The sequence below is a fragment of the Tachyglossus aculeatus genome, chromosome 16 (genome assembly GCF_015852505.1).
Source record: "Tachyglossus aculeatus isolate mTacAcu1 chromosome 16, mTacAcu1.pri, whole genome shotgun sequence".
In the NCBI taxonomy this organism is placed as follows: domain Eukaryota; kingdom Metazoa; phylum Chordata; class Mammalia; order Monotremata; family Tachyglossidae; genus Tachyglossus; species Tachyglossus aculeatus.
Genome location: NC_052081.1, coordinates 5,477,870 through 5,489,607, shown reverse-complemented (window position 1 = coordinate 5,489,607; position 11,738 = coordinate 5,477,870). Strand labels below are relative to the sequence as shown.

Here is an 11,738-nt window from a genome sequence, read left to right as displayed (position 1 = left end):
ATTGGGGCACCGTCAGTTAACTTGCAAGAGCTTGCAAGAATCTTTGCCTTATTTTAAATGCCTCTCCTATAATTAAAATTTTGTAATGGTGAAAACCTGACATTTTGAATTCAGGTCCAGGTACATAAAGTGACTGAATCGTGATGAAACATGATACTGGGCTTCAAATTCAAAGCTGAGCATAGTTCCAAATAATTTTAACTTCATAAGGATCTTTCTACCCTCTGAATAACTGGCAGAATTGTCACATTTAAGCGAGCTAATATTCTGTGAGCTCTTGGTAGAAAGGCGATGCTGCTCATTTACCTCCTTAATTCTGTAATAATCTAAACCCTATTACAATGGAAGCTGCATTTTCCCTCTGCCCTAATTCCCATTTGGCTCTTCAGTGACAAGAGCAGTGAGGTAAAGAAATGTCCCTCAGAACATCAACATCAATCGTATTTATTGAGCGCTTACTGTGTGCAGAGCACTGTACTAAGCGCTTATTGTAACAACACTCTTAGATTCAAAATTTCTCTCGTTTCAAGATTACAACTTTAGGAAAAAACCCCTCCAGGCTGAAATGGCAACCTGGTCGGAGGTGGGAAGGGCTTTCCCAAGGAGTTTAGGCCTCAAGGATGCATTTTTGTTAAAAAAAAAAAACACACCAAAAAACCAGGTACTAGTGTGTCTAGCCAAGTAAGATTTGAGTATGGATTTGTTAAGCGTTTAATATGTGCCAGGCACTCTTCTAAGCGCTGGGTTGGATGCAAGGTAATCAGGTTGGATACAGTCCCTGTCTCACATGAGGCTCAGTCTTAATCCCCATTTTACAGATGAGGTAACCGAGGCACAGCGACGTCGTGACTTGCCCAAGGTCACATTAGCAGACAAGCGGGTAGGTCCGAGCTTCATGCATTCAAAAGTATTTATTTTAGCTTATTTTAGGAGGGAAAGTTCTTCTGCCTCTTTCGACCTGAGGGGAAACGATCGCAAATGACGGTTGAGCCCACAGGCGGCCTGAGGGGGAAAGCTTTGCCGTTTCCATGGAAACAGCAGAGCCCGTTCTCTCGCGAGAGTTGGGCGCGCGAGCAAGACAGGTGAGCCGCCCGCCGGCAGAGGTGAACGTAACGGCCCGCTGACGCGCATGCGCCGTGGAAGTCTGGCCCGGGCAGGTGAGAGGCCCGGATGGAAGGGGGTGGGGTACCTCCGTTGCCATGGGAACGAGATCCAGGCCTGCGTGGCTTGAGCCAAGCTGGAAAAGGAAGACGGAAAATCCTGCCTTCTGAGCGCAGAGGATGGAGAAAGGAATGGAGGGCAGAGGTCAGTCCCAGGGGGTGATGGTGCTAGTGGGAAGGGAGAGAGGAAATGCATACGTGGGTTTCACACTTTGGGTGCAAAAAAAAAAAAAAACAAAAAACCCTGCTCAGTTGCAACCTGTTAGTTGTGAAATCTGATCCCTGGATACAGTGGCCCTCTGGAGCCTGATCATTTTCAATTGCAGCCCTGTGGCTGCATAATCCATGGCTCTAAGTGCTTTTTCGACTCTTGATACAATAATAATAATGGTATTTGCTCAGCGCTTTCTATGCGCCAAGCACTGTGAGAAGCAGCGTGGCTCAGTGGAAATGGAGTCAGAGGTCATGGGTTACGATTGAATGAATATGTTTGTACATATTTATTACTCTATTTTACTTGTACATATTTATTCTATTTCTTTTATTTTGTTGATTTGTTTTGTTGTCTGTCTCCCCCTTCTAGACTGTGAGCCCGCTGTCGGGTAGGGACCGTCTCTAGATGTTGCCAGTGTGTACTTCCCAAGCGCTTGGTCCAGTGCTGTGCACACAGTAAGCACTCAATAAATACGATTGAAGGAATGAATGTTTGTACGTATTTATTACTCTACTTGTACATATTTATTCTATTTTGTTAATATGTTTTGTTTTGTTGTCTGTCTCCCCCTTACAGGCTGTGAGCCTGCTGTTGGGTAGGGACCGTCTCTAGATGTTGCCAAACTGTACTTCCCAAGCGCTTAGTACAGTGCTGTGCACACAGTAAGCGCTCAATAAATACGATTGAATGAATGAAGGAATGGGTTCTAATCCCAGCTCTGCCAATTGTCAGCTGTGTGACCTTGGGCAAGTCACTTAGCTTCCCTGTGCCTCAGTGACCTCATCTGTAAAATGGGGATTAAGACTGTGAGCCCCACACGGGACAATCTGATAATAATAATAATAATAATAATGGCATTTGTTAAGCGCTTACTATGTGCAGAGCACTGTTCTAAGCGCTGGGAGGGTTACAAGGTGATCAAGTTGTCCCATGTGGGGCTCACAGTCTTAATCCCCATTTTACAGATGAGGTAACTGAGGCTCAGAGAAGTTAAGTGACTTGCCCAAGGTCACACAAGCAGACATGTGGGGGAGTCGGGATTCGAACCCATGACCTCTGACTCCAAAGACAGCACTCTTTCCACTGAGCCACGCTGCTCCTCTAGCGCTCCTCTATCACCTTGTAGCCTTCCCAGCGCTTAGAACAGTGCTTTGCACATAGCACCTAACAAATGCTATTATTATTATTATTATTAAATGCAAGGTGATCAGGCTGGACCCAGTCCCACGTGGGGCTCACAGTCTCAATCCTCATTCTACAGATGAGGTAGTTGAGACACGGAGAAGTTAGGTGACTTGCCCAAGGTCACACAGCAGAAAAGTGGTGGAGCCGGGATTAGAACCCATGACCTTCTGATTCCCAGGCCCATGTGTTCTCTGCTATACCATACTGCTTCTCTAGAAAAAATCCGAGCAAAAGACAAAAAAAAAAACTTATGCTCCTTTTTTTTGGAAATATTAGAAATCCCAGGAGCACTAGGCATATAGTTCTCAAGCAGCCAGTGACCACTTTAAACTGGACAGGAAAACAGGTATTTTCTAAAATGGGCTCCAAAAAAAATTGACATGAATAAATGGCTTATTCTGGTTCAACCTGAAAATAATTTAATCTCATCGCTCTTTTGAGGTGCTCCGTTTAGACAGTACACAAGGAGGGAGTTGTTAATATGGCAGTAGCAACTTTCATTAGTACTTAATGTGACTATTACTGTTTGCCGCTGTATTACTCTACTAAAGGGCTAAGGTGTGCATTGCTTGAACTAGCTAGTAAAATAAAAATACAAGAAAATACTATTAGCATTTAATTCATAGATCTTTGAAAATGACTCTTTCAGCAGACTGCCCGGAGTGAGAATCATGTACAATGCTCCAGGGATAAAGCTTAATTGAGAGGGCTGAAGGGAGTTAAATCCTGTGACGCATTTCAGTAAGGCTCAAGAGACAGTCTTAAAAACACTCTCATAATCTCGAATCGAGTAGCAGGTTTTTAGAATTAAAAGAAAAACGTTCGATTAGTCAAACAGTAATATTTAGTGAGTGCTTATTAGGTGCAGAACACCCTACTAAGTGCTCGTGAGAGTTCAGTAACAAGGAGTTTACAGACTAGAAGGGGAGGCAGGCATTAAAATAAATTACAGATATGTTTATAAGTTTTGCGAGACTGAGGGTGGAGTGAATAGCCAGTGCTTAAAAGGTACAAATCCAAATGCATAAGCAACCCAGAAAGAAGAGGGAGTAGGGGAAATGAGGAATTAGTCCGGAAAGGCTTCTTGGAAATGTGATTTTTAGGAGAGTTTTGTAAGTGGAGAGAGTGGTGATCTGTCATAGATGGAAGAAGAGGGAGTTTTAGATGTGGCCAAGGGGTCAGCCATGAGATAGAGGAGTCTGAGGTACAGCGAGTCTGCCAACTCTATTGTATTGTTCTCTCCCAGAGTTCTGCTTTTCTCAAAGTAGGCAGACAATAAATGCCACTGACTGGTTGCTATGTAGATGCCATCCCAGCTCTCAGAGGTTTCAGTCTAGTGGGGAACTTTCAGTCCAAATTAATCTTTAAAAAAATTAACTTGATTCATCTCACACTCACGGCCTACTTGAATTAGCACTTCGATTTGGACGTCCCATTTTCAAATAAATGGGGCTGTTTTTAAACAGATGATGATCATGCCGCGTGTATTACCCTATCCTCTTCTGTATTTCCCAGCCCGCCTGAACCTTGTTTTGCCATTTGCTGAAAAGTTCGGGACTCTCCCCGAGAACTTATTCTAGGGATTGCTATTTCGGCTGCCTGGCAAAGTGAATTAAGACTCTTCCTAGGGAGAAAACTGGTCATTCAAGGCAGCTAGAGAAAAGCAACACTATTTATTCACTCAGTTGTGTTTACTGAGTGCTTACTGTGCACAGAGCACTGTACTAAGCGCTCAGGAGAGTACGATATAACAGGGTAGAATCAATCAATCATATTTATTGAGCGCTTACTATGTGCAGAGCACTGTACTAAGCGCTTGGGAAGTACAAATTGGCAACATATAGAGACAGTCCCTACCCAACATTGGGCACAGTCTAAAAGAAATGTCTAAATAGAAATGTTCCCTGCCCACAAGGAGCACACAGTAAGCGCTCAATAAATATGACAATGAATGAATTGATCGATTGGAGTCATCGGGGTAATAAATTGGCCTTGAAGAGAGATAGGGACCATGTCTAATTCCCACCTGGGTACTGTCTCTGAGCACTTAGTACAGTGCTCTGCACACAGTAAACGTTTAATGTATACTACTACTGTATACGAATTGGAATGCATGTCAGCTTTTTAAGTTATTCAGCCCTCTTATCCTTCGTATTTAAATCCCTTTAGAAACCTAACCAGTGTTAAAACTTCTGCCTGTCTTTTGTGATGAAAACTTTCATTATTCTCATTTTTTAAATGGTATTTAAGTGCTTACTGTGCCAGGCGCTGTACTAAACGCGGGGGTAGATACAAGCGAATCAGGCCCCTGTCCCACTTGGGGCTCACAGACTTAATCCCCGTTTTCCAGATGAGGTAACTGAGGCACCGAGGAAGAGAAGTGCCTTGCCCAAGGTCACACAGCAGACAAGTGGTTCTTATCCCAGGTCCAGGCTCTACCACTAGGCAATTCTGCTTCTTATTCTGCCTCCCAAACCTTGTCCTCTCCCTGACTTTCCCATCTCTGTTGACGGCACTACCATCCTTCCCGTCTCACAAGCCCGCAACCTTGGTGTCATCCTCGACTCCGCTCTCTCATTCACCCCTCACATCCAAGCCGTCACCAAAACCTGCCGGTCTCAGCTCCGCAACATTGCCAAGATCCGCCCTTTCCTCTCCATCCAAACCGCTACCCTGCTAATTCAAGCTCTCATCCTATCCCGTCTGGACTACTGCACTAGCCTTCTCTCTGATCTCCCATCCTCGTGTCTCTCTCCACTTCAATCCATACTTCATGCTGCTGCCCGGATTATCTTTGTCCAGAAACGCTCTGGACATATTACTCCCCTCCTCAAAAACCTCCAATGGCTACCGATCAATCTGCGCATCAGGCAGAAACTCCTCACCCTGGGCTTCCAGGCTGTCCATCCCCTCGCCCCCTCCTACCTCACCTCCCTTCTCTCCTTCTACTGCCCAGCCCGCACCCTCCGCTCCTCCACCGCTAATCTCCTCACCGTACCTCGCTCTCGCCTGTCCCGCCATCGACCCCCGGCCCACGTCATCCCCCGGGCCTGGAATGCCCTCCCTCTGCCCATCCGCCAAGCTAGCTCTCTTCCTCCCTTCAAGGCCCTGCTGAGAGCTCACCTCCTCCAGGAGGCCTTCCCAGACTGAGCCCCTTCTTTCCTCTCCCCCTCGTCCCCCTCTCCATCCCCCCGTCTTACCTCCTTCCCTCCCCCACAGCACCTGTATATATGTATATATGGTTGTACATATTTATTACTCTATTTATTTATTTATTTATTTATTTTACTTGTACATTTCTATCCTACTTATTTTATTTTGTTGGTATGTTTGGTTCTGTTCTCTGTCTCCCCCTTTTAGACTGTGAGCCCACTGTTGGGTAGGGACTGTCTCTATGTGATGCCAATTTGTACTTCCCAAGCGCTTAGTACAGTGCTCTGCACATAGTAAGCGCTCAATAAATACGATTGATTGATTGATTGATTGATTATTTCCAGCCGAAGGGGCCGACGTGGCTACTAGGGAGGTTGCTCTCCTCCTCCCTGTCGCCAGGTGAACATCTAAAGAGTGGAACAGGTTTTACCATCACAGGGCCCTGATTTTCAACTGGGATTTGTCTGTTTCCCTTTCTGGGAGGTGGAGTAGACATGTTTCTCTCACATCATCTGCTCAGTGTCTACATTTTAATGGCGGGGGCCGGGGGGCAGACACCCAAGTCCCTCTAGGCTGTAAATTCATTGTGGGCAGGGAAGGTGACTGCCAACTCTGTTGTATTATAATCTCCCAAGCGCTCAGGACAGTGTTCTGCCCATAGAAATGCTCAATAAATGCCACTAGTTAATTACAAAGTTGGGGAGGATTTCTCCCAGACACTTTTCTTGTGGGCATGTATCATGTACTATAGTTTGTTTTCCATCCTGTAGAATTCTTGAAAGACGACAGAATGAATGAAAGGGGAGGGTCTTGCTCCATGGAAACTGGAGAATATGAAGATGACTTTGAAAAGGATCTGGACTGGTTCATTAATGAAGAAGAAACACAGCACAGTGGCAACACTGAGGTACCAGTTATTTTTATTGATACCCATTAAGCTTGTGTACCCCTGGTTTTTTGTGGTATTAAGTGCTTTCATTCATTTATTGTCATATTGATTGAGCACTTACTGTGTGCAGAGTACTGTACTAAGCACTTGGGAGAGTACAGCAGTAAACAGACACGTTCCCTGCCCACAATGAGCTTACAGTCCAGAGACTACGATCTGCTTAATATGTGCCAGGTACTGTTCTAAGAACTGGGGTAGATACAAGGTAATCAGCTAATCAGGTTGGACGCAGTTCATGTTCCACATGGGGCTCACCGTCATAATCCCCACTTTACAGATGAGGAACTGAGGCACAGGGATGTGAAGTGACTTGCCAACGGTCACACAGCAGACAATTGGCAAACCTGGAATGAGAACCCAGGTCCTTCTGGTTTTCTTGATTTCAGAACACTGTACTAAGTGCTTACGAGAGTACAACCAAGTAGACACAATCCCTGAGGGCCTCTTGGAGGAGGTGTGATCCCTGACCTCAAGGAGCTTAAAATATTTTATTGAGCTCCCCTACATTAGTGCAGTGCTCTGTACTGAGCTCTCTGGAAGCACAACAGAAGCAGAATACACATTCCCTCTAGACTGTAAGCTCAGTGTGGGCAGGCAGTGTGTCTGTTATATTGTACTCTCCCAAACGCTTAATAGGGTGCTCTGCACATAGCCAATGTTCAATAAATAGGATTAACTGGCTGACTGATTCCTTGCCCACGAGGAACTTCCACTCCTAAGGACTGCAGGAGCCTTAACCCCAAAACTCCCGAGCGTTTAATCAATTATATTGAATTAATATTTGTGTGCTGTGTAAGTTTATATATGCAGTTCGGCAGGCTTCTCAGGTACGCTAAAGAACCTGGTTTCCTTTTAGATCCCCGGCGAGGCGGAAGAGGATATGAAAGTGGATATCAACCCAAAATCCAGAAGGGAGGAGAGAAGCGGAGACTTTGCACAACGGCCCCCACGTCACGACGGAGAAATGAAGGATGAGCCGTTCCCAAGGAGAAACGATTTCCTCTCCGGGCCGGGCTTTACATCTTCGGATCCCGGATCCGATTCAGAAAGCGAAAACTCCTCCCAAGAGTCCAAGCTGGAAAGTGACAACGTCGAGGACGAGGAGGACGAGGAGGAGGAAGAGGAGGAGGCGGAGGAAGCCAAGCGGTACATTTCGGAGAAGGTCATCCTCGCCAATAGGCTCCTGGAGAGCGAAGAGCCAGTGGATGAAAATCGAGAACGAAAGCTCAAGTTCAAAGAGAAACTGGTCGACCTGGAAGTGCCCCCTCCTCCGGAAGGCACGGACTTGGGGACAAAGGATTCTGAAATCGAGGGGGACGTCTCTGGGAAAATCTCCCAGCTGCACATTTCGAATGAAATCCGCCCCGAAAGCATACTCCTTTCATTTACTAACGGCAGCAGCAGCAGCAGCAACAACAGTCTAAAGGACGGACAGGTCCTCGTGGAGCGATCTGGAAAGTTTGAACTCTTGAATTTGCAAGATGTGGAGAGCCAGGGCTTCCTGCCTCCTATTGGGATGCCTTTCTCCAAAACGTTTTCTCAGGAGGAAGCTCCCCGCTCTTCCTGCCCAACTGCTAAAGGGCCAGGGCGGGTTAGAAAAGACAGACCTTCAGTCCGTCGACGCTTCAATGTTTTCTCATCCTCGGGAGAGCCGCTGGCTTGTTTCCCTCAGCCTGCGTCCAATCCCAAGCATCGCCCAAGCTCCGCGGTCAACACGGCAAGGAGCGGTGGGAACAGGAAATCTCCTCGCCGGGCCAAATCGGCCAGCATCTCCTCCGTCAACTCAACGTACTGCCTTTCGCCCCGACAGAAAGAACGGCAGAGGCAGCTAGAGCTCCAGAAGGAAGAGCTAAGGAAAGCGGTGAGAGCAGAAGCCGGTCACGGGCCCCGGGGGCTGTAAGAGAACTCTGTCCCCCTGGAAGTGCCAATCTGAAGGGGAAAGAAATCGCCGCTCCAGCGGGAATTCCCCATCGGCAGACTAAATGGTCACTTACAGGAATTTGAGTTTACATAATCAGGGTCGTACGTTAGAGAAGCTGCGGCCCAGTGGTTAGAGCACGGGCCTCGAAATCAGAACCGGGGTTCTAATCCCAGTTCTGCCACTTGTCTGCTGTGTGACCTTGGGCAATTCACTTGACTTCTCTGTTCCCTTGTCTCCCTCCTACTTGGACTGTGAGATCCCAGCGCTTAGTACAGTGCTTTGCACATAGTAAGCGCTTAAATGCCATCATTATTATTATTATTGTACTTGCAGGACAGAGACTGTGCCCAACCTGATTAACTTGTTCTACCCCAGTGTTTAGAACAGTGTTTGACACAAAGTCACCATTTAATCAGTCAGTGGTATTTGAGTGCTTACTATGTGCACAGCACTGTACCAAGCACTTGGGAGAATACAACAGAATTAGCATCATCAATCGTATTTATTGAGCACTTACTATGTGCAGAGCATGTACTAAGCGCTTAGTACAGACACATTAGCAGACACAGTCCCTCCCCACAATGAGCTTACAGTCTAGATTCCTCTGGCCAATGGCCTTTCCATGCTATTTAAGGCCTGATCCTCCATGATGGCAGATCCCAAAGGAAAGGCAGACTCAAAACTTTTGACTCTCTACCCCGTCTCCGAACGGACCTTGTTTTACCTACTGTGATTTCATTCATACCTTTGTAATTTTCCAACAGGAAGAAGAGCGGAAAAGAGAAGAGGAGGAGATGAAGAAAAAAGAGAATGAGTTGGTGTTCAAAGCTTGGCTGCTGAAGAAAAAAGGACAGGTTCTAGAAGAGAGGAGAATCCAGCGAGCAAAGGAGATGGAAGACATGAACAGCAGGGTATGTAAAAGAGCTGGCTAAGGAGGCATCCATTCTATATCTTGATTCATAGTGCAGCCTCAGAAGTCCTCTTGAGCATCCTGTAGCTTGAATGTGAGCTCCCTTGAAGGCAGGGATTTGGTTTACATAATCTGTTGTGCTTTCTCAAGTGCTTAGTACAGAGCTCAGCACACGGTAAGCGCTCACTGAATTCCGTTTGAGTTAAAAAAAAGTCGGTCTGCTAAATGATCAGCACCTGAAATTCATTTACACTTGGTGCCGCAGTTTATTTAATAGTAATAATAATACCAATTATGGTATTTGTTAAGTACTTACTTTGTGCCAGGCACCATTTTAAGCGCTGGGGTGGATACAACAAATCAGGTTGGACACAGTCCATGTCCCACATTGGGCTCATAGTCTTACTCCCCATTTTACCATTTTTCCAGGCTCACCAACAGGATCCAGGCTTCCATAAGTTGCTTGGCAGGCAGGCCCCACGTAATAATTATGGTATTTGTTAAGCACTTATGATGGGCCAGGAACTGTACTAACCGCTGGGGTGGATAGAAGCAAATCAGGTTGGACACAGTCCCTGTCCCACATGGGGCTCCCACTCTTAATCCCCATTTTACAAATGACACCTGTCCACGTTTTGTTGTCTGTCTCCCCCTTCTAGACTGTGAGCCCGTTGTTGCCAGTTGTATATGTTGCCAACTTGTACTTCAAGTGCTTAGTACAGTGCTCTGCACACAGTAAGCGCTCAATAAATACGATCGAATGAATGAAAATGAGGGAACCGAGGCCCAGTGAAGTGACTTGCCCAGGGTCACGCAGCAGACAAGCGGCAAAGGCGGGACTAGAACCCAGGTTCTTCTGAGTCCCAGGCCTGTGCTGTATCCACTGGGCCATGCTGTTCTTTGTAGGAAGGGGAAGTACAACTCTGAAAACAGTTTTGAATCCCCCAACTGGGCCCAAGGCTACCTCCTCAGACTGATGGGGTGTCCTCGGACCAAAAGCTAAGTATAGAAGCAAGGAGGAACCTAGGAGAGTTTGATGAACATTCAATTGAAAGGGATGTTAACACAAGTTTGTTTTTTCCAAACAGCTAGAGAACAGAGATCCACAGGAAGCTTTCCGGTTATGGCTTAAAAAAAAGCAGGAAGAACAGATGAAAGATAAACAGATCGAGGACCTGAAACGACAGGAGGAATGTTTGTTCTTCCTTAAGGGGGCAGAAAGCCGCGATAGGGCCTTTAAGCAGTAAGTTCAAACCTGGGGCCTAATTTAAAACCTAAATTGGAGAAACGTCCATGTAAAAACCAAAAACCCCTCTGTCCTGATTTTTAGTTTAACCTCCTAAAGAATGTGGGGCCCTGGAATTCAATTCTGTAAGTCTTCCGAGTGGTTATTCTACAACAGTGGAAAAAAATAATGTGCAAATTAGAGTTAAGAATGGATACAGTGTTTTATCCATTTGGACCGCAGCAAAATCGGGACTAGACTCTGAGGTTCTCACGCATCCAGGCTTGGGAGGTTAAGCATTTTCAGGTGAGATCTATACTTCATAAAGTCTGTTATAAGCAAGATGCAGGTAATTTAGGCCTCCAAATCTCCATTTTTGTCGTATCGTCTAAGTCGTTCTCTATATTCACAAACCGGATCCTGTTTCTCTAGATGGTTAAGGAGGAAACGAGTGGAAAAGCAAGCAGAGCAACAGGCCGCCAGAGAGCAAGCCAGACGGCACCGGATAGAAGCCAGACGAGTGAAACAACTCCAGCACATCTTAAGCGCCTTTTCGGAAATGACAGCCTTTCGGTTCACCGACAAACACAGCTGAAGAACTCAGACCTCCACCCAATACTTGTTCTCTTTCATGGCAATAGATATCCCTCCTAAGCTTACAGGCTGAGTAATTTTTTTTTGTATACTGAGTAAAAAATAATCATTCACTATCCAAATAGTAGTGACCTGTCACCCTCTCTCCAATGACTTTAACTTATTACACAGTAGTTTTCTGGACGGCAACAGAAGGGAATTGATCTTTATCAACTTCTTGCTTCTTCCCTTTCCATGCTACACAAGATGTCACGTAGCATAACCAGGGCCCTTTTTTTGCCCCATGGTATTTAAGTGCTATGGGTCAAACACTGTTCCAAGTGCTGGAGTAGATACAAATGCCCATGATATTCTTTTCTTGTCACCCACTGAATGATTTTTTTCTTGCTACCCTGAGGGCATATAGCTAAAGGAATAGCAGGGGTAG

The 11,738-nt window shown here is 45.9% G+C and overlaps 1 protein-coding gene across 2 annotated transcripts; it reads left to right on the top strand.

The window, feature by feature from the left end:
- The first annotated feature begins 1,154 nt into the window (after positions 1–1,154).
- CCDC181 (coiled-coil domain containing 181) lies at positions 1,155–11,734 on the top strand. 2 transcript variants are annotated; one of them, XM_038757705.1, is made up of 6 exons: positions 1,185–1,305; positions 6,483–6,619; positions 7,518–8,522; positions 9,347–9,493; positions 10,581–10,735; positions 11,150–11,734. In XM_038757705.1, the coding sequence occupies exons 1-6, from the start codon at positions 1,281–1,283 to the stop codon at positions 11,310–11,312; spliced, it is 1,632 nt and encodes a 543-aa protein (XP_038613633.1). In that variant the 5' UTR covers positions 1,185–1,280; the 3' UTR covers positions 11,313–11,734. The 2 variants fall into 2 exon arrangements, with proteins under 2 accessions (XP_038613634.1, XP_038613633.1); XM_038757706.1 differs by lacking the exon at positions 6,483–6,619 and having other exon boundaries at positions 1,155–1,305.
- Positions 11,735–11,738: the final 4 nt, after the last annotated feature.